At 37.7% G+C, this 22,020-nt stretch overlaps 5 protein-coding genes across 11 annotated transcripts in view; 3 read left to right on the forward strand and 2 right to left on the reverse strand.

The window, feature by feature from the left end:
* Positions 1–540: 540 nt before the first annotated feature.
* On the forward strand, positions 541–4,286 carry LOC108139299 (pyrokinin-1 receptor). The gene is made up of 4 exons (XM_017261997.1): positions 541–1,806; positions 2,356–2,573; positions 3,143–3,289; positions 3,357–4,286. The coding sequence occupies exons 1-4, from the start codon at positions 945–947 to the stop codon at positions 3,420–3,422; spliced, it is 1,293 nt and encodes a 430-aa protein (XP_017117486.1). The 5' UTR covers positions 541–944; the 3' UTR covers positions 3,423–4,286.
* A 1,738-nt stretch (positions 4,287–6,024) lies between these two features.
* LOC108139301 (10 kDa heat shock protein, mitochondrial) lies at positions 6,025–6,889 on the forward strand. 2 transcript variants are annotated; one of them, XM_017261999.2, is made up of 2 exons: positions 6,025–6,157; positions 6,207–6,889. In XM_017261999.2, exon 2 carries the CDS (start codon positions 6,244–6,246, stop codon positions 6,550–6,552), a length of 309 nt encoding a protein of 102 aa, XP_017117488.1. In that variant the 5' UTR covers positions 6,025–6,157; positions 6,207–6,243; the 3' UTR covers positions 6,553–6,889. The 2 variants fall into 2 exon arrangements, with proteins under 2 accessions (XP_017117488.1, XP_017117489.1); XM_017262000.1 differs by having other exon boundaries at positions 6,054–6,157; positions 6,213–6,889.
* A 730-nt stretch (positions 6,890–7,619) lies between these two features.
* Positions 7,620–13,033, forward strand: LOC108139337 (neuropeptide CCHamide-1). The gene is made up of 4 exons (XM_017262056.2): positions 7,620–7,832; positions 12,007–12,042; positions 12,121–12,167; positions 12,644–13,033. Exons 1-4 carry the CDS (start codon positions 7,769–7,771, stop codon positions 13,031–13,033), a joined length of 537 nt encoding a protein of 178 aa, XP_017117545.1. The 5' UTR covers positions 7,620–7,768.
* Positions 13,034–13,229: 196 nt separating this feature from the next.
* Positions 13,230–16,266, reverse strand: LOC108139336 (ecdysteroid-regulated 16 kDa protein). 3 transcript variants are annotated; one of them, XM_017262052.1, is made up of 3 exons: positions 16,181–16,266; positions 14,385–14,482; positions 13,230–13,850 (listed from the first exon to the last, which is right to left on the reverse strand). In XM_017262052.1, the coding sequence occupies exons 2-3, from the start codon at positions 14,467–14,469 to the stop codon at positions 13,456–13,458; spliced, it is 480 nt and encodes a 159-aa protein (XP_017117541.1). In that variant the 5' UTR covers positions 14,470–14,482; positions 16,181–16,266; the 3' UTR covers positions 13,230–13,455. The 3 variants fall into 3 exon arrangements, with proteins under 3 accessions (XP_017117541.1, XP_017117544.1, XP_017117542.1); XM_017262055.2 differs by having other exon boundaries at positions 16,144–16,252; XM_017262053.1 differs by lacking the exon at positions 16,181–16,266 and adding an exon at positions 14,888–15,019.
* A 1,201-nt stretch (positions 16,267–17,467) lies between these two features.
* Positions 17,468–22,020, reverse strand: part of LOC108139232 (forkhead box protein O) — a 33,088-nt gene continuing 28,535 nt past the window's right edge. For all 4 annotated transcript variants that reach the window (XM_041709101.1, XM_017261901.2, XM_017261899.2 and 1 more), the window contains one exon: positions 17,468–18,422. The gene's annotated coding sequence lies outside the window, so the exon portion shown is untranslated. The remainder of the gene's footprint in view (positions 18,423–22,020) is intronic.

The following is a 22,020-nucleotide window of genomic DNA, read 5'->3' on the forward strand; positions in this document are numbered from 1 at the left end:
TAATTAAATTAATATTTATTTTTTCAATTCCAAAGAATTATTGAAAAAAGTACATATTTCTACAAGCAATAACGAGAACTTGACAATACTCAAACGCACGGTTGCCGTTTCTCAACTAATCTTTTTACTGTCTCGTGTTTTCGCTTTCATTTTAAACGTTAGTGTGCTGTTTACATTTTCTAGGCTTATTTAATGTTATGTGCATCTTAAAGTAGCAAAGGCAACTAAGTGCTTTATAAATGGGCCAAAACAAACATAGTTAAGCGCTTGTGATAATTATCCGCTTTAATTACCCAGATTTTGCGTAGTATTCGAAGGCCCTGTGGACATTCCCAGCATAGACTATTCCCATCAAGATAGCTCCGCTCTTAAAGATTTAATTGGCCGGACACGTTCGCTGGACTCTCGATCGTTACAGCCATGTCGCTCACCTTCCGCATTCATGTGAGGGAAAAGCAGCGACGCTTCGTCGCTGGCTTTTAGATACAGATACAAATCTGAATGAACTGTCGCCGCGGCTTATCAGATAAGTTCGGAGCGCGCTGGAGTGCGGTTGCAGCTGCTCTCGGGAATCGGAATCAGAATCGAAATCGGAATCGGAGTTTAAAATCAAATTGGATAAGTTACAAAGTCGAGCCCCCAGAAGTGGCCAGGTTCGGATTACGGGTCTCGACCTCGTCGGTAATTTGGTGCGTTTGCGTGCCAGTCGGGCATATAGAATATAGAATCGTGAATCGCGAATCGAGAATTGAGAATCTCGAATCTTGAATCCAGAAGCGCGAGTCCCAACCCTGTCCCTCCGCCCCTGTCGCCAATAAATTATTATAATTAGCATAGTTGAGGGGACACTGAGTCGCAGCCGCAGTTAAACGGCAGTGGAATTTAGCGCTGCTAGTGGAAATTTTGTGAAAACAAAAGGGGAAATATTCCAGGCAGCCGGCGCCATGTCCGCTGGCAATGCGAGCCATGATCTTGGACCGCCGCGCGATCCGCTGGCGATTGTGATACCCGTAACGGTCGTCTACTCCCTCATCTTCGTCACTGGCGTGGTGGGCAATATCAGCACTTGCATTGTGATCAAAAAGAACCGCTCAATGCACACGGCCACGAACTACTACCTTTTTTCGCTGGCCATTTCCGATTTCCTACTGCTGCTGTCGGGAGTGCCGCAGGAAGTGGCCTTCATCTGGTCCAAGTACCCCTATATTTTCGGGGAGTACGTTTGCGTACTGCGGGGTCTGCTGGCCGAGACATCGGCCAATGCCACGGTGCTCACGATTACGGCATTTACGGTGGAGCGTTACATAGCCATTTGCCATCCGTTTTTGGGCCAGGCCATGAGCAAACTCAGTCGTGCCATCCGGATTATTGTGCTAATTTGGATTACGGCCGTGGTCACGGCCATTCCGCAGGCAGCCCAGTTCGGAATCGAGCTTAGTTTGGGAGTCGAGCAGTGCGGCATTGTGCGCGTTATAGTGGAGCACTCGTTCCAGCTGTCCACGTTCATCTTCTTCCTGGCCCCGATGTCCATTATCCTGGTGCTGTATCTGCTGATCGGTGTGCACTTGTATCGATCAACCTTGGTGGAGGGGCCTGCCTCGGCTGCCAGGAGACAGCAGCTGAAGAGCGTGCCCAGCGAGACGATCCTGTACCGATATGCAGGGTCCAGTTCCGCCGTGAATCTCAATGGAGCAGCAGCGGGAGCAGGAGGAGGTGCGGGCGCACTGGGCGGCTCGGGTGTGCAACTAAGCTCGGTGAGAGGTCGTCTCAATCACTATGGCACCCGGCGAGTGCTCAGGATGCTAGGTAATTAAGCAAGCCCCATGTAAATAGATACAGTACACTGAAAGAAATGGAACAGAAAGAAAGAATCACAAACTAGCTTAAATATTTTATTTCCAAGTCAAAGCTAAAAGTAATCAATGAGAAAATGATAAATGTTTCATTTTTCAAAAACTAAGGATTATATTTTAATTCCGCTTGGTTAAGTCCAAAGTGTCACAGTGTAGTAATGCAATATTTAATTAAAAATACTTAATAAAAAATTTGAGCTCGCCATTACTTATGCTTTAGATTTTTTTTATAAATTACTTGGCAGCTATAGATGTTTAAAAACAATTAATGTCAACTAATTCCATTTTAAATTTAATTATTTTCCGAGTGTATGTCAACTGTTTGCCCATATGCCCTAAGCAGGGGTAATCAACCCGTCTGATGCCAATTTATTGCGTTTGTCATTTTGGCTCTCCCCATTTATGATGACAATTGTGATTACCCAAAAATATAATCGTTGACTCTTTATCTGCGTCTCCCGCTTTGTCTTCCCCAATTCCAATTCCATTTCGCCCCTTTCAGTGGCCGTGGTGGTGTGCTTCTTCTTGTGCTGGGCCCCCTTTCACGCCCAGCGACTGATTGCCATCTACGCCCCTGCACGGGGGGCCAAGCGGCGGGATCAGCACGTTTTCGTCTACACGGTAATGACCTACATCTCCGGCGTCCTCTACTACCTGTCCACATGCATCAACCCTCTGCTGTACAACATCATGAGTCACAAGTTCCGAGAGGCCTTCAAGGTGAGAGATTAAATGGATACCAAACATTTCAAAACTTTAATCAAGTTTGGAGAAAAGCGTAGTATTGAAAATCTATACAAGCAAGACTTTTAGCCCGGCATTAAATATTCAGTTTACAAAACGAAAGCGGTTTTAAGATCTTCTAATTTATTTTATTGGAAGAAGAATTTCGAGTATAAATGTAACAATAATAATTTTGAACAATTTTACTATTATTTAAACGTTATAAACGTTTTTATAAAAATGAGTTCAAATCATTAAAACAATTATTCTGCGTTAGATAAAGCTTAAGCTGTTTTATTCCTTTAGAAAATTTGTTTTTTTAAAAAGTTTCAACCTGTAGATGTGGAGCTATTACTTTACAATATCATTTTATAGGTGTTTAAAATATATATATGTCTTTTAAAGGTTTATAAGTTAAAGCTTTATTTTTGGGCAAAAAAATTATTTTATTAGAAATAAAATATATATAGATTATAAAGTGCTAGCTAAATATCTTTTTTACAACTTGTGACACTTTCTTACATATTTTTCATAAAGTTGCGGAGTACTAATAGATTACTTTTCAGGCCGTTCTCTTTGGCAAAAAGGTGGCGAAGGGTTCGCTGAACAACAACATCGAATCGCGGCGATTGAGACGGGCACTGACCAATTCCAGCCAGACGCAGCGCGTATCCATTGAGTCGGCGGAGCAGGCGAAGCAGTCGGCAATGCAGGCAAGTGCCCCTATAATCAGTGGGTTGATCCGATACTAACTCGCCCCCATCTGTGCACTCCACCCAGAACCCCCTGAACAAGCCGCCGGTCGCCTCGCAGTACGCCATGATCAAGGCCATGAATTCTGTATAAGCCAGTTTTTTTGCCGCCGCCGGAGTATCCACTGCTAATGCTGCTGCTACCAAAGCGTTTAATTTTAACTGCTTTTGCATTCATTTGCATTTGGCAATTAGAAGTTAATCACAAGCGAGCTCTCTTCTAAACATTACGTTTTTCATTCATGCAGCGTCGGATATCGAAGCTGAATCGGGCAGGAAACGCCCGAACTAGTCTTTCAAGTATTCAGAATTATTTAGTATAAGAATAGTCGGACTTTTAAACTCATACTATTCATTAAGCTGATGCTCTTTAAACTAAACTTTGGTCAGAGCTCAGGGGTACTTACTCTTAAATAGCCTGAGAGGTTTATAGCTTGATTCTAATAACTGCTGATATAAATCACTCACCTATGATATGAACACCCACCACTTAAATATAGGAATGTTATTAAAAAAGAATTACAAATATAAATATAAACTCCATGACTCAATGGATCCTGTTCCTACATCCTCGAAACATTTAATTAGTCAAGAGGTCTTAAAGAATTCAAGAAAATATTTTGTTTAATAAACAATTATTTAAGCAAGTTAAATACAAAAAAAATTTTAAATAACCAAATGTTTTACAAACATACCAAAGTGAAACACAGATGTGCTTTTAGCGTTATAAATAAGAATGCCTTAATTTAAGCAGCATCCAAAAATGTTTAGATACTTATTTTATATTCCTTAACGTAAACCCTTTAAAAATTAGTGTTTATAAATAACTCAATTCAAATGACGGACCAAGTTCGTTTAATAACCAGATATTTATATGTACGTAAATTGTGTATATATCCTAGGTATACCTTAAAGGATGATAAAATTATTCCCTTGGCTGCAAATAAAGCTTAGCATATTCCGCGCCCGCTTATTTTCCGTATATTTATAAGGATTCACTCTGGTGAAATTGTAATTTGGCCATAAAATACGTTTGGGTCTTATCGATTCGGGTGCTGTCGTCTGCGCCCGGTTGACTACAAATGAAATTCTAATGAGGTTGCGACTGGTTCAAGGTCATGCAAATGCAGGGGCAAAATAGCGCATTAGTAATCCTGCAAATGGTTATGAAAATGCAATCAGCCAAATGGAACTCTTGGCTAAATTCAAAAAAATTGCAAGGAGGATTGGCCAAAAGCATAGCCCGCATTAATACGACGCAAATGCGTCAAAGTCCAAAGCGCAGCGGGCCATAAAGGAGCAAACAAGTCAGATGGCTAAAACAAAAGCGATTTGTTCTGCCAACGTCACGTAAGGCCAAAAAAAAGAATTGGCTAGAAACAAGCGGCAAGAGGAGCAAAAGCCAAGCACATACACACACGTCCGCAAAGTGACGTACAAATTATGAAGTTTGTGATTTACGAGCAAATCGGGCGGGCCACACAGCAGGAAGGTAAAGTGAAAAAAAATCAAATGGGTAAGCCTTTTATGATTTTCTGTACTTTGCGATACCTTGTATTGTTTTTCTGTTCAAATTTAATTAATTTAATTATTTTTTAAGTTCATATATACAAAAATCCATTACAAAACCATGTTGATATGTAATTATTTATTTCGTTTGGATCCTTTTAAATCAAACAAAATTTAATGTAATCAAAAAATGTATCATATCAAAATTTTGATTAAAGGACAAAAATTAAGATTAGCATCCAAAATTTCAATTTTACAAATCTTCACTTTATGTTATACCCCAGACCGCTAAATATACAGGGTATATTAAAACAATGTGATGAAAAAAGCCACACAAAACAGCATTTAACACGCCAAAAGTTTAGACAAACACCCACTCACACACACCAACAGACAGGCACGTACCCACAAGGAAGGAAGCCCCACACACACACACCGTCACAGCGGCAGACAGGCAGCGAGAGAGGGACGGCCATACAACCACCCCACCCCCACTTCCTAGTGGGGCAAGCTGCCAACAGGTGGCGCTGAGTGTTGGAAATTAATAAAAGAAAGCAGTCAAGCAAAACGTCACTAGAGTGGATCTTGTTTTCGCTTCTGATCCAACTCATTTTAAAGTCGGTTGCTGCTTTGGCTTTAATTTTGCGGTTTGCGCTTTGTTCTTAATTAGAAGAATTTAATTTGACGTTCACGATTAGTAAGTCACGTGCTGGAGTTCATTAAAGCTGGATAGACGAGAGCAATTTGCATACGCAGCGTTGTTTTTGGAACATTTTATTTTTGTACAGAAATATTTTTTACTTTAATTTCTTTTTCTAAATTATATATAAGATTGTAAATTAAGTATTTAGTTTTTTATATATATATATTTTTTGTATATATATAGTTTTAGACTAAATGTTCTGAAAGAACTTATTTATTTTTCAAATTTTTACTTAAATTTAACATAATATATTTTTACAAAAAACATTTGTTGTAGTTAAATTTTCCGTTTTATTCAAGGCAGTGCCTGTTTTTCTTAAATAACATATTACCTTAATTTGGATTTAGACCTTAACTTTCCTAAAAATGTCTGTGTTCTACAAATTTTTTCAGCTCCAATCTGTTTTCTGATCGTAGTTGCCTTTTGAAGAAAAGATTTGTGGTCGTATCACTGTAGCCTTGACTTTTTCAGCTAGCCATATTAGGTTTGGCACGACCCAACATTCATTAGTCAACAGCTGGGAAGCTAACTAAACACATCGTCCGGCTAATAACAAAACAAAAATTTAAAAAATAATAGTTAAAAAACTGAAAAAAAAATTTTAAAACCTTAAAAAGGTAAGTGAAGGGAAAGTGAAAAATGTTTAACTCTAGCGAAATTGTTTAGTTTTAGACCCTAGACGGACATCTCTAAAAGGAGGACGATGTCTAACGTGATCAAAAAGGTAATTCCCATGCTGGACCGCATCCTCATCCAGCGCTTCGAGGTGAAGACGACCACTGCTGGGGGCATCCTGCTGCCGGAGGAGTCGGTGCCCAAGGAAATGCAGGGCGTGGTGGTGGCCGTTGGACCTGGAGCCCGCAATCCGGCTGGATCTGGACACCTATCCATTGGCGTGAAGGAAGGCGATCGCGTGCTGCTGCCGAAATACGGGGGCACCAAGGTCGACATGGACGACAAGCGCGAGTACTTGTTGTTCCGCGAGAGCGACATCCTGGCCAAACTGGAGTAGCCCTGCAGATATCCTGCTACACAAACCAAACCAAAAGAAACATTAAATTGCTGCATATAACCTCGTCCACACTCACTCAGCAACACCACCAGTAACACCTCCTGTGACACTAATTATTCCGGCGAAGACTTCTGTAATTTGCTTCCGGATTGCGTTCGAAACTAAATGATTACGATGAAATGCTATATTTGGTAGCTTGCCAGTAAACACACCATACACCACCAACCATTCGCTGGCACAATGAAACTTGTCGCGCTTGCTCCCATTTTATATTCACACACCATTTCTTGTAAGGACAGTCCAATAAAATATTGTTCAGGTGCCTTGTGTGTTTAAAGGTGACTTTTTGCTGGGTGGTACTGTAAAGAGAGGCATCCATAGTAGACAATTTCAATTGCTCTGGAAATCTTATAAATTTATTCAAAATTATTGAAAGCAATATTTTAATATATACATAAAATTAAAGTTGTTAAATTTAAAAGAATAATTTTTCCAAATTTCAATAGTTTTGCTAAAGAAAAGTTGCTCTGTAATTAAAAGTTTTACAAGCTGTTTGCCACAAACTGAACCTGGCTTTCGTGGGGGGCCAACTGCATTGAGTTACTCGTGTTTTATAGCTTGACTATTGGTCAAAGGTGTCGCAAAAGGGGGTGAGTTAGGATAGACACCTTTGAAGAATACCCAAAAAAGTATGCTAGGAAAAGTTCAGTGAAAAGTGTACAACTGAGTGTCAACTTTTAGTGGAATATTTCCTTTTAAATATCTGTGACTACGCATCTGGTACCCACACAATGCCCCACATTTTGACACCCACTGTACGTTAACCCACCCCCAAATCTCCACCCACCGCCCACCACCCACTCGGCAGCCTGTTGCGTGGGAGCCTCCGTCTAACTGCTCATTGGCAGATGGATCGCTTCGGTTCCGCTCGGATTTCTTCGTGAAGGAGGCTTCCCATTCGGCAGTACCGTTCGTATTGGCTGTCCCGTTATCTTTGCGGCGTTATATTGCAAGCTATAAAAGCCGTTGGCCGACCACAGTTTGTTGGCAATTCGAAGAGCGTTGGCACCTGACTCTGATCAAGTCCAAAGATTGTGTGAAAAGTGTACGGTTCTAAAAGTTGGCTAAAAGTTTCCAAAACTATTCACAACTCAAGCAAATTATAATTGACGTCGAACAATTTGCGTGGAGATTGCTAAACAAATTCTCTTGAAAAATGTGGTACAGCAAGTGCAGTTGGACTTTGGTGGTGTTGGTGACGCTCTTTGCCCTTGTGACAGGTAAAAATATTTTCTAAAAAATATATTATTGAAGACATAAATTTAATGTGAACAAAATAAATCATGATTTTTCTCAAAATTTCGCCAAAAAAACATTAAATGCTAAATTAATATGCGTTTTAATGATTGTAATTTTTATAAGCCATTTTTTCCCCCGTACTTATTAAAAATCAAATAAGATCTTCAAGTGTTTACTATTTATCATACAAATATAAATAAATATTTCACAAATGTTAAAAAATAATAGCTTTATACCGAGATTTCTTTTGCGAAATTTTGCTAGATAAGTTCAAAAATCTAATCAAAGTAAAGTTTAATTTAACACTAATTTTTACACCAGTTCAATATATATATCATGCTCAAAAACAAATGATTTCCCCATTTCCAAATAAATGTATTTTTAAACACTAAAGTTTTTAAAATCCAAAGCAAATCATTCATTTTTCTCTTTCGTTTTTACTTACAAATATTTAATTTCAAAATGGTTGGAAAATAAAAATAGGATAGAAACAATCATTAAATAAATAGAATAAAAGTTTATAATAGTTAAAAAGTTTGTAACAAAATCGTTTTTAAAATTTTGTAAATAAATCTTAATTATTTAAAAAAACAAAATATAATTATAAAAGTTTTATCGTTTTCTAAATTAATCCACGGTAATCACTTTGAAACATACTTTTAGGCTTAACCCAAATGATGAAATTTATTGTTTTGCTTAGTCATATTTCCAAGAACTTAGTGGCCAATCTAGGCAATATAAATACCAAACTACTAACTGATTAACTAACTGGTAATACGTGTTACCAATATCATGGTTAGCTGGGAAAACTCCAGCTCCCATTTCCCGAACTCCCCATCCGCTATTCCCATTTGCGCTTCTAATCCGCTTTATCAGTTAGAGTTTTATGCACATTTTCCTGTTGATACGCCTTTGTTTGCTCGCTTGTCCGGTGGCTTCCCTTTTTCGGGTTTTTCTACGTATTTGTACCTTACTCACCGCGAATGCAGGTTAACAAATGGAAATGGGGGGGTTGAAGGGGTCGGTTTTACGCAACGGGTCGGAGAGATCAGGGGCTCGATTTCGCCCTTCGCGCCGACCCTCCATGTACGCTTTTAACGATTTTGATTGCCATCGTAAATTAATCCAAACTGCGTGCCAAACAACAATCACACAGAAAGAAATTATTATATTTGAACTTTATGATTCCTATGTATTAATATGGGTATATTGGTTTTGAGAATTTAAATCAAAAATATATGGTGTTTTATTTAAGTTAGCGTGTTATTTTTTTCTTACTTAAAGTACATAAGATTGTCTTTGCAATAATATGTATAATTGTAAAAAAACCATTACCAAAATATATTTTTTCGCTGCATAAATACATTGATTAATTGATTGAAGAAAACTGCCTTCAGAAATGCAAATCTATATTTATATATTTATTACAAAAATATAACATTCAATCTACAATCATAAATTTTGTTTGTGTGAATCACTGCGAAAAGCGGCACTCTTGACACGGTGGTAATGGAAATACCCCTAATATGGAAACCCACGGAGGCGCGGAAAGAGCGTCAGCCAGAATGGAAAAATAAAAGCCCAAACCGAACGTGAGAATTTGCCAGGCTGTGCCGCCTGCAGGAATTGCAATTGTGTGCGGTTCCCCTCTACTAAGATATCTTCCCTGCCTCCCTGATTCCCGCAGAGATTGGCCATGAGCAAAAGAACCGCTTTTCTGCTGTGGAAATTTTATTTTGGGTAAATGCGGATTGGGTTAGGTTCAGGTCAGAGATACATAGTGGAGTCTCTAAAATTATTTGCTGTGTGTAAGACTTAGAAGGTTTATAATTTATTTCGAACAATAAACAAAAAAAAGGTCAGAATCCAAATCCAGAATATGTAATATGGTCCATATTAAAGACCAAAAAGGAATCTGTCCTTTTTAATATTTAAAAGGGGTGATATAAAGTAGTTATATATGTCCGAACTATTCTACGCAAGCTAGTTTCTCAGTTCTAAAGCTATCTTAAACTTTCTCAAAAGTTGTCTTTCTATTTTAGGTAGTATATAAGTTGGAACGAGCCGGATTGGCCCGAACAATTGCAAAAATAAAGGAAAATAAATATAACTTTTTTCTATTACACTTTGATAAAATACACTTAATATTATTGGTTTATTATTACAGAACCAGTTTTTTAATTTTGTAATCGGACAACAATATCGAACAGGAACTAAGCAACGATTAAATAATTCAGTCAAAACTCATTGTTGCCTCACTAATTTTAAACATTGACGCGTAAAAATCGAAAAAATATAAATTTTTGCAAATGCAAAAATAGGTATATGAACGTCGCAGCTATAAAATAATAATTAACCTTAGTATTTCATCTTGAAATGGTGTCGAGAGGAACCTGTTCTGCCGGGGGACTCCCCAAAATAAAAAAAATTACACAAAATTACAATTAAACCTAGATAGTAATACTCTGTCATCGCTAACGTGGGTTTTCAAACGAATTGCGCAGCAATTTCAGACTATTAAAAAAGTCGTTATTTAGAAGTGGAGACGCTAACGTTGGCCAAGATCAAGGATACGGCTATTAAAATGCGCTGGTCAAGTTAATTAGGTATCTCTGCTGCTGACTGCGAAAAGGGGTGTGGTTGTGGGATTCCGCAGAAGAGGGCTGTTAAATGGGGGACTCAGTTTAATGACAGCCCTTCGATGCGGCGACCCCAAAAGGCTTCGATGTTGGGAATCGCTATCTCTGATGGCCGCCATGCCTGTCAACAAGTTTGGGCTTCATATGCCCGATGCATGGGCTTCGTGGCCGCCCGGCAACAATTAATCCACGGTTTAAGTAATTGACAAATGATTACGGGTTTGATATATGACCGGGGTAGCAACAGCCGCACCAGCCATCATGGATCGTCTGGCCAGGCGTGTATAATATACATTTATCTTGGCTTATGCAAACGCCAGCCAGCCCCTCCCTCAAAACATTTGACCCATCTGCGTCATGGAACTTGTTGCTTGTTGCTATTTGCCGTAACTCCTGCTCTTTGTTGCAGATCTTCCGTCGTCTGACAGTTGCGCAAAGCGTATTCACATCCCTTTCCGGTCGTCCTGTCCCAGCTGAGTCCACTTCCTTTCACGGTGATGCGTTGCCGTCCATTTGTGTGATTAGTTTTGCCTCGCCACCTCTTCCAAGTTCTTTTTTTGGCACACAATGCAGGCTCACGGCGGCGTCAAGGACGTTGTGTAAGCGTTATGCACAGCCACAGGTTGGACCTGTAGGTAGACGAGAAGTTACTTATCTAAGCTGAGAAAAATAAATCGTTTTATAAGAAACACAGCCTTCCGGAAGCGTCATTACTGGCTATAAGTGAGAAAAATATAATATAAATAGTCCTGAAACTTACAAAGTGTAAACTAAAATGAAAGAATTATTTTATTTAAAAACGGATAGTAATTAAGATGTGTTTAAAAATATTTTCTTTTGAAAACCAACCGTAAAATTGTTTTTTACTATGTTCATTTTTCTTAAACTTAAACAAAAACCTTAGGAAAACATCTTATATGCGAGGGTTTTTTATAGTTTTCTTTAATGATTAAAGTCTAATTTGATTGGCTCCAAGAGAATTAAAAATATTTTTTTGTTCATTATTTAATAAAGTATAGTATTGTCACTTACTTTTAAAAACAAAGTACTGCAAACTTAAATTATATATTTTTGAAAAATAAATTTAGAAAAGTATTTGTCATATTTTCTCTCAGTATATATGCAACTTTTCACGCACTGGGAGGCAGGACTAGGACTGCTCCCTATTCGAGTGCATTACTCAACCCGCTCTGGCTTGGCATATGAGCTCTGTAATAGCCACATTTATCATAGGTCGCGACATTAGTAGCCAAGCACACAATAAACATGTGACTTTTAAAGGGAGAGTAGCTTCCAAAGTAGCAGCATCAATGGGTTGCAGGTGAAAGGCCACAAGGAAGCAGCTCTCACTGGTGAATCGTAAAAGAGAAAGTTTTAAAGCCTTGGCCTAGGCTCGCGGGTGGTTTCTGGCTCCTGGCTCATTTTCTAGCAAATTTACGTGCACAAAGTCTTAGCGCTGTGCCAACTGATGATGATTTATTCTAAATTGAAAAGAAAAAATGTTGCATACTTTCAGGTTCCTGCCTGGAATACGGACATTCTTGTTGGGGAGGTAAGTGCTCGATGGTTAAGCTCAGAAAGAGGTAGTTCATCACAACTTGCCTATGCTTCATGTATATGTATTCCACAGCTCATGGCAAAAGATCCGGCGGCAAGGCGGTAATAGATGCCAAGCAGGTAAGGCAATTCAGGATTAGAGGCCTTTAATATACGTACTTTAATACCAGGGACTTGCTTACTAAAACCTCATTCCTTTCATTTAAAATATGTAATTTTTTGGTTTTGTTATGAGTCGTTAGTTGGTTTCGTAAAATTTGAATATATAAATTCGCTTTGCTTTAAAAATGAATATATAGTTTACCACGTTGAATGCAAAAAATAAATATTTTTAATTTGAAATAATTAATAAAACTGATTTATATACACCCAGAGAAAAATTGCATAGTAAAATTTAACATTAAAAATTTTGAATGTCACAATGTTTTTTAAAATACATACTTACTTAATATTTTTTTATATATACTTTTTTTTAATAAATAACAAAATGTATTAATAAGCCAATTTAATGTTTATTTTTGATGTTCATATATTTGCAACAGTTTTGCTATGATGAAAACTTTAATAAACCTGAATTATATTTTGCTATCCTTAAGCAACCTGGATCCAACTCATATGCAATTGATACCCTGGCGGAGCAACTGTACAACAATAACAACCAGAACGGCCCCGATGACAACGACGACGACAGCAACAGCAATACCAATGCGAATAGTGCTAGCAACTTAGCCGTGGCAGTGCCTGTGCTTTCGGTCCGTCGAGAATCGGAGGATCGCAACCGGAATGGCCTGAAGTGGACGCAGCTGATGCGGCAGCATCGCTATCAATATCGGCAGTTGCAGGATCAGCTACAGCAGGGGCGTGGCAGGGGCGGCCAGTACGATGCAGCCGCCGAAAGTTGGCGGAAACTGCAACAGGCGCTGCAAGCCCAAATCGAGGCCGAAAACGAAATGGACCAGGTGCCGACCTACGATCTCACAAAGTGAACTTTCCAAATAAGAATGCCAAATTGAAATTACGCATATAACACGCTAGCTAAGCAAGAACAACAACAAGAACAGAGACAAGAGCGAAATTCAAAGATATTTATCACACGCGATCATTGCATGCCGGCATCAATTAAAAACCAATTTAAAACAATTAAACAAGGCAGGAAAAAGATGGGAGCAGGCACCAAATATATGAAATTCGTTGTGGTTTTTTATTATTAGATTTACTGAGTCGATCAGTGGAAATCCTTTGGCCATTTTGCGTCACTGGCTGGATGCCGCAATAATGGCCCGCTTCGTATTCGTTCACTAAACCGTACTTAATCCCTAACTAAATAACTAAGCATATGCAGATTACGATCTTAAGATTTACCACTAATAAAAGCTAACATTGATTGCACTTGTCTGTCATTCTGGGCCTAGGCCTTTATTTTGGCGGGTATTTGAAAGCAGGCCGCGTCACCGTGCTTGTCGCCCAGTCCCCAGTGGATCTCCAAGCTGACGGTTGGGTAGACGGGCAGGATCTTGAAGCTGTTCTTGTAGGTGTACACCTGGCCAGCCTTCAGTGGGCAGCCCACCTTCTTCTCGCCGGCCTCATCGTAAATGTGAGGACACGCACTAGTGCCATAGTATCCTGGAAAGGGTAGCGGCACGTCCAGAATAATGCCCTGGATGTCGGAGGTCAGCTCCTGGAAGTCACGCTCCGGCCGAATCTTCATCTCGATGCTGGCCTCCGTGTTGCGCTTCAGGATGCACTTGCTCTTCGGGCAGTTCGAGATGGACACCTCGCCGGCACCCAGAGCCTTGGATTTGGCTGCACGTCGGATACGAAACATACATTAAAAGTTATTATCAATATTATTTATGCTTCTTTAAAATAAATGCATGAGCTATATTTTTTTTTCAATAATTGAACAAATCTTTATAAAAAAAAAAATGTGCCTACAAAGTTTTAATTATTTTTAAATAGAATATTCACATAAAAATATCGTATTATATTTCAAATAGGGTATTACAGCTATTAATATACAATTAAGATACCCTCATAATTTTAATTATTGTTTTATATTGTTGTTAAAACATATTATTTTTAAAAAATATTTAAAAAAATGTAGCAATGTACTTCGGTTAAAATTAGATCATCTAAATTTATAATTGATTTGTGTATCCGACCGATTTAATAAGAAAATAGACTTATCTTCACATTTAAAAACTACGTTAGTGCACTAAAGAACTACTTTCATTAATTAAAAAACGATTATGTGATTTTTTTAAACATGCCTTTGCAGTTCGTTGTTATTTTGCTTGGATTCTTCGTTATAATAGTATTTATTTTATTGATACTTACATTTCGGGCAGGGACTGACATCTGTGGCCGACGTGCTGCCGAGCAAAGCGGCGCAGATCAAAAACAATCCCGAGCTCAGCTTCATTCTGTCGATGCGGCTAATTGTAAGAGAAGCAAGACAAATTTAACGAGAGGTCGCTAATTGCTGGTCAACTAATTTGGACCCGAGCTAGACGGGGCCACGAGAGCTTTGGCCCGTTTGATAACAGCCAGAGTTATAACCAAAAACCGGTTGCAGTTGGACCAGTTGGAGCTTAAAGCGAAAGATCGACCTTGACTCAAAATCGTCTCACGAAAATCACAAAACAATCTGAGACGTTAAGTTGGCAATTACAACTTAGACAGCACAAGGCAACATCATTTTAAGATACAAATCTTACAGTTGACCACCAACTGAATATTTAAATCAAATCACTTAAACTTGGTACGGTTGTAAAAAAATCTGTTTTGCTCCCTTATTAGAGTCAGTTGCAATGGGAAAACCTAGTTATCCGCTAATTTACCAATTTTCCTGGCAATTGTTGTCAATTTAAGTGGTTAAGTAGGTTCCAGGTTTTCACGCGGAGCTCTCGGGAGCTAGTACTTCAATCTACGGACGACGATCAGCAACTGAGCCACCGATCGCATCGCCTGTTCGTTATATATATATATATATATAAGATGGGCGGCGACTGCTGAATCACGGCTTAATTGAATGCTGCCCATTTTCTTTGCTTGTCCGGCACGTCAAGCGTTTAATTACATCAAGAATGAATTGCAGACAATTATTATAGGCCATATCCATTACTAAATATATATGTCAATGTTTTTGTTTATCTCATGTTATTTCTTGAGAAAAGTGATATCCATTCTCATTAATGAAAACTATCTTTCTTAAAAGAGAGTATAAAGTGAAAGGAAAAGTGGTGTGGTATCATGATTTTTATAAATCAGATGGCCCATAATCTTTTCACTATTTGTTATATTTTTCTAGAAAAAGTACTAGACACTTTGTATAGTAGTTGGCACACACATTTTTCACACAGTTTTGACCTTAGATTTACCAATTTTTGCCAAAGGCCAACAAAGGTGTGATCCCATTGCCTGCCAAATACAAAATGAACAAGTATCCACAGAGTAAAGAGCTCATGAAAAGTTTTGCATATTATTTTTGTGAGACCTAAACAAATAAAAGTACTATAAATGCAAATTGCATTCGAATAAACAAACAAAAAAAAAAAACCAACGCCATAAAATAACAGAAATCTTTGAGATTTGCTTGCGATATGATATCATATCGCAGCCCTGCCAATAGATCGTTAAGCAAAAAAGTCGTCATATTTAATATGCAAGGCACCTTACTAGTGCTTGTAAAAAAACGCTTCATTTAGTTGAGCTGTTTAAGAATTAACTACGCGTTCCCCTTTGTTTGGATTATCCAGGAAGTAGATGACTTGTAGACTGTGACGCGCCCATTTTTAAGTTCATTTCTATTAGCATTTAGAAAGTCGAGTTCCCAACGAAACTGAGAACACAACAAAACGGAACGAATCGAAACCGAAATCGAGTATTTTACGGAAAACGTGACTACACAAAAAATAATGTTTATATTTTTTTGATGACTTTTTATGTCAGCATGAAATTATTTGCAATTAAGAAAGTTTTAGTATTATAAAATCCACATTTTAGGTGTATGTTTATAGCAAAAAATTTGAACCTTTGTATACGTTTTATAACCGATTTTTTGTTACTGTGTATGTAAATTAGAAATTCCACGCACATATATAAATGAGCTGAAATTTTTTATGTGGTATTACTTCGTATGTGGTGCTTTTGGGTAGGTGTGCTAGACCACAACTGCAGCGTTCAAAGCTTGAAATGCAACTGACTGATATCGAAAACGAAAGCTGCGCCCAAATATATTAAAAAACTCTGCCCCGGCCGGTTTGTCTGGCTTGAAAGACTTTACACAATGCTGCAGAATTGAAAGTTTCCGGCCTTTTGTGGAGTAGGTGCTCCAGTGTTCAAGCGGTCAACGTTCAATCAGCTGCTGATATCTGTAAAGATCGAGAGGAAAGCGGCAACTACTCGTTTTTAAGGAAATACTAACTGCGCCTTAAGTTTTTGTTTACATATCACTCCGCATACGAATTGAGCTGGAAGTGGCAAATATTGGGAAAGTGATGATAGCTTAGTGTTGACTCGGAAGTCACAACTGTTGAGCTTATTTGGGGATGACTTCCTTTTAGAAATCTAAGAATGCATGTTAATGCTTTCATTATTTTACATCATTAAATTATTTAAAGGCTTTTAAAAAACTTAATTAGCTGTAAAAAAGTTGTATGGGATATATATAGAAAGTGTATGCTCTATGCTTCTAAATTTCATCATCTAAATTGAAACTGCTTTTAACTAAATTAAAAAAAAATTGTGTCAAATCCAAAACATACCACTCTAACAATTTTTTTTAATTGTGTATGCTATACAAGTATTTTACTTAACTGAACCGCCGTCCGATGGCGCCTTTTTTTTGACATGGGTAATGTAGTTGACAAGAATGTTACGTGTAATTTAATGTAAAATTGACCAAAAGCAGTTAACTGCTTTTTGTAAAAGCAGTAGATATTGTTTTCAAACTAAATACATAAAAAATAAAATATTATTAAAAATAAAACACTAAAAGGAACAAAAGCAATATTTCTTTTGAATTCACCATCACAGTTAATACATCACAATCGCAACAGTCACGTGTTGCACATGTTGTTTGTTGCTCGGTGAGTGAGTGAGTGAGTGAGCCGCATGCATGGTTATCCCTCTCTCTCTTTCGCATTCTTTTTATAACCGCGAGCCGCTCCCGCAGTGGCTGAGCTGATTAAAGAGTGACTTAATGCAAAGCTTTTTAAACAGTAATGTGAGTTCGATTCCATCCAATTTCGATGCGTTTCTTTTAATTTTTTGCAGCCATTTTCAAACATATAAAGTATATATATTTTTAGTCAATGTCACTAGCTGATTATCGCCATTTCCGACATAACACCTTTAAGCTGCCATACAAACGATCGGTAATTCAACAATTTCCCTTTGCAGTATTTAAAAACAATCAATTGTGTCTTATATTGAATCATCAGTTTATTCATCTTCCTTCCGTTTTTGCATTTTAAATAGTATGAACTACATTTGAATTGTACAATCTAGTTAATAATTAACATTTAGCCCATAATAGTACACAATGATGCGCATGTATTTGCTTATTTTTATGCTTCTAGTTCTGCTTGGGTTTGAGTTTTATGGATATTCTATTATAATTTTGTATTTTTATTTCGCCTATCAACATTTACATTTACTAATATTTGAAAGTTCATGTATTACATTCAATTTATTTTAACCATCTACAAATGGATGTTGGTATAGCTATGTAACAAAGGGTTTTTTTAAGCCGAGCTGATTTGATGTGTGTTAACTAATCGGAGAATTTATTACGTATATCATTGCGAATCTTAATTATAATTTTTATACAAGTTTTATTCTTCATTAAGGGTTTTCTTTGCTCTTCATAGAAAAAATATACAGTTACAATTAGATTTTCAATTAAATACATTAATTAAGCATAAATTATTACATAATTGTGCTAATTTCTTTTGTTTTCGGCTTCTGTTGCCATTTTCGCGGTTTTTTCTTTGATAGCTGGTTAACGAATATTTTTCCATTAAGTTATCGAAAGTTTAGTTTACGTTTTACGCTTGTTTGTTGTTTATTATCAGTAGTATTATTTATTAGTGGTTCTCATTACGTCAAGGTTATTAAAATTAATATTTACAAAGTTGAACTTAATAACTAAACCGTGTTTTCAATTCAATTCAAATTTCCCTTTTTATGCGGACAAAGTTGTTTTTGCACTGCCACAGAGAATTTCACTAATTGTAGCATCTAATTATTGGTGATTAATTGGTATTATTTGTATGCTTCGTTTCTATGTATAATGCATAACTATATATTTTTAATTATATAACTATGTATATGTAGTGTATGTATGTTAGATAAGAAGCGACCAGATTTATCCTGAAACGAGAAAAAAACAAGAAAAGTTTAGTAATTTGACTTTATAATTTGTTAAAATTATATAAAGTGTAGTAAGAATTCCTATTTTGAGTAAATCAGGCCCACATCAACACTTCATAAAAGGACAATCAGACTGTTCTGACAATGACCAAGACAACCTCTCTCCAAATGCGGCTAATTTATTCAGACATTTTTTTTTGGGGTCTAATAGCTTTTGACACTTGACAGAAATATTCATAAGCTGGGTGATGAGAGGGAGATAGAGCTCTCGACACTTTCCCGTTCCACTTATCTGGCAATTTTTATGCAAATTTTGCCGAAGGACAAACTAAAAGCAGCCAAAATTATGCCATAAAAACGGCGGCGCTAAACATTTAAAATAAGATTTAAGCCTCAGCCCAAATAAATTTTCTTTTGCTGGCAAATTGTTGTCGTTCGCACATAACATAAAAATCAAAGCTTCTCGCTTATCGCTGACAATTTTATTAGTTACAGCTTTAAATTATATTGTGTATGTAGATCACGCGCAGTTTTTATGGCATGCAATTGAATTTTATGCGACACTCGAAGGACCAGAAACAGAGGAAAGGGAGTGTGAACCTACTTATGAGCGCTTTATGGCCGCCACTCCTTGGGGGCATTAAATTTTGTATGTGACTGCGGGTGAGAGTGTGTGATTGACTGTGACTGTGTGCCAGGTCCTGTGATTAGATGCCGCTCCATAACCCCAAGCATATTTGCATTGCCTTTCACGGACGGATTGGCAGAACAAGAAGCCACCAGGTGTCCTCGACATATATGTCCTTTTCCTGGTTTTCCGGCCATTCCTACCGGCTGCCTTGCAGTTTATTACAAAACGAGCTGACTGTTTGCTTTATTACTTACACAGAAAAAATCGAACTGTTTTAAAATAAAAAAAATGTACCCAAGCTGCAAATCAAGAAAATTGACCACATGGAAGTACAAATGCTTGGTACAAACCGAAACACTTTTAATGTTGTGTAAAATAATTCAAATATGGTTTTCATATCAGTTAAAGTTTAATTTTCCATTAATTATTTTTCTGAATATTTTGTAGGGCTTGAAAATGTGTCTCAAAATATGTTTCTGTGTATAATGAGGCGCGTGTGTTTGTGGGTGTTCCTGTGTGAGTTCTAGCTCCTGTCACGTCATTATCCTTTGTCCATGCAACAAGTGTTTAAGCCGCTCGCAGAGCTTTATTTGTTTGAGCGTGCGTGCGTGTGTGAGTGAGGGTCCTAAAGGACCTTAAGCAGCTTGTACACAAGCCGTTTTCCGCTTTCCCTTGCTTCCTGGCAATTGTTTTCCCTGCTTCGAACGGAGAAAAAGCCATGGAAAGCGACCTCCGCATCGTGTTGAGTTAAGTGAGTGTAAATGCGGTTTGTTGCCACAAGGACCTTTCCGAACAGGTCCTTGTGGGTGCGGGTCTGTGTGTGTGTGTCTAGCCTCGCTTATCATTGTGGCCTTCTTTGACAGCTTAAATGTTATTAAATTGCTGACAATTTGTATTATGAAGTCGCGAGCAGCGCATTCGTTTTCCCCATGCTGACAAATTGATTTCCCGTTGCCGCCGGGATAATGAAATTTTCATTTGAAAGCCGATGCAGGGGCGGAATTCTCCTTTAGCTTCTTCCAGCACTTGGACAATTAGTTCTGACACTTTCGAGCCAGCCAAACCTGTCCAAAGTTTGTCAAACAATCTGCGGGGATTAGCTCCCGCCGGACAAATCCGGTCGCTAATTCAATTTATTCAAACATCCCCTCCCCTCCCCGGCGACCACCTCAGGGAATTTATTAATGATGCACTGGCATTAAAATTTAATCAAATGTGAGCCGGAAAAAAGTTTTGCCCTCTGAATAATTCAGCGAGTTGCGGACAAGTTTCAACACCTAAGCGAAAGTTTTGGTCCTGTTGAAGGTCCTGTGGCTGCTGGCCCTTGAATCTGGTTGTAAGGCATCAGGCATAGGCCGCGGCAACGAAGCCGCACATTTTTTCCCCATTTTTCTGCTCCCTCGATTTTTTTTTGTTTCCTTCTTTTTGTCAACTAATAAATTGCCTGAAAATGCCTTTGTGTTTCACGCGCGGTTTCACCAGGGCAACCAACCTGCACCCCCCGTTAAGGATGCACTGGGGAAAACATTGTTTTATTTTATTTAAACATTAAAATTTGTACAAAAAGAAAAATTATGTTCCTGGACAACCTACATACTAAACTCCATGGAAATACAACAAAATTGCAGCTAAGATTGAACTATGAACTAACTAGAAATAATAAGTTTTTAACCATTTTCAAAAGTTTTTGGATATTTGGAAAATCTTTTTTCAACATTTAAAAACAAAATATTAAATTTCGCAAAAAAAAAATGCAATTAAGCTTTTGATAAGTAACCAAGGAAAAAAATCTTTTTAAAACGATTTTTTTTTTAAATTAAATACAACCGATAAATGAAACCATTTTTTTTACAAAATTCTAAGCATATGTATACAAATAAAAAATATATTTAGTTTGACTTTTTACTAGTATATAAAAAATGTTTAATTTTTTAAGTGTATTTATAGAACATAGGATTGGAAGCATGGCCCACGGTGACGCAGCATCTGCAGCCATAATTTGAGTGTGACTTTATTATGTGTCAAGTCAGTCAATCTGCGGACGATGATGTGATTTGCCCCCACCCCCGAATTTTCAGTCTCATTTTACAACATTTCAGCGTTTTATAGCATCCTCCTCCTGGGCAGATGTTGCGGCAACTTATTGAGTGGCATGTGTCGCTTTTGGCTAATACGGGCCACTGGAACCAGACCTTGCTTAAAGTCATATTACTTTTATAAAATTCTTTATTAAATATGCAATAAGCCTGCAGCTTTCCCCCTTGCAGGCAACTTTAAGGAATTAACATAATAAGAAAAGAATTTCTAGCTGCTGTCAGTTTGGTGAATTATGAAAAGTGAAAGAAATGGAAATCCGCTGCTGATGCTGATGCAATTCAAATTATTCACTCAAATGAAGCGGAGGCGGCGAAGAAAACTCCCGGCAAACACAAAAGTTTGCACTTGGCATAAATTTCGAAATCATTTCTTCTTTTTTTTTCGCCCCCCTCCAAGTTGGCAATTTTATTTTATTAGCACGTCATGCGATTGGCGCCAAACTTGACAAAGTTACAACTTGGTCCTCTTGCAAGTTGGTCCTTCTTTCTTTTGATATTTCTTTTTCTGGTCGCTTTGCTGTTTTCTAATTGTTGGCTTACAGCAAAACTTAGTGTGGAATTCAATTTGTGTGTGGGTGCGGGCAGGACAAAGGTTTTTCCCTCAACCTATCCTAAAGGACCTTTTTTTTGCTCGATGAAGTTTGGCACAAAGCAAAAATGCGCGGTGACAGTCCCCAGCCGTGACATTGAAATAAGAACAAGAAAAAAGCTGAAGGAATGTTAAGTAGAATCACAAATTTCTGGATCAGAGATGGAAGTAATTGAGAGGCGAGATAAAGTTGGTTTGGAGAGTGGCCGTTTTATGGGATAGTATAGTTTCATTTAGATACAAATGATTTAAAAAAATATTCAAAAGCTCAGGCTTTTTTTA

The sequence above is a fragment of the Drosophila elegans genome, unplaced genomic scaffold (assembly GCF_018152505.1).
Source record: "Drosophila elegans isolate 14027-0461.03 unplaced genomic scaffold, ASM1815250v1 contig_476, whole genome shotgun sequence".
Taxonomy (NCBI): domain Eukaryota; kingdom Metazoa; phylum Arthropoda; class Insecta; order Diptera; family Drosophilidae; genus Drosophila; species Drosophila elegans.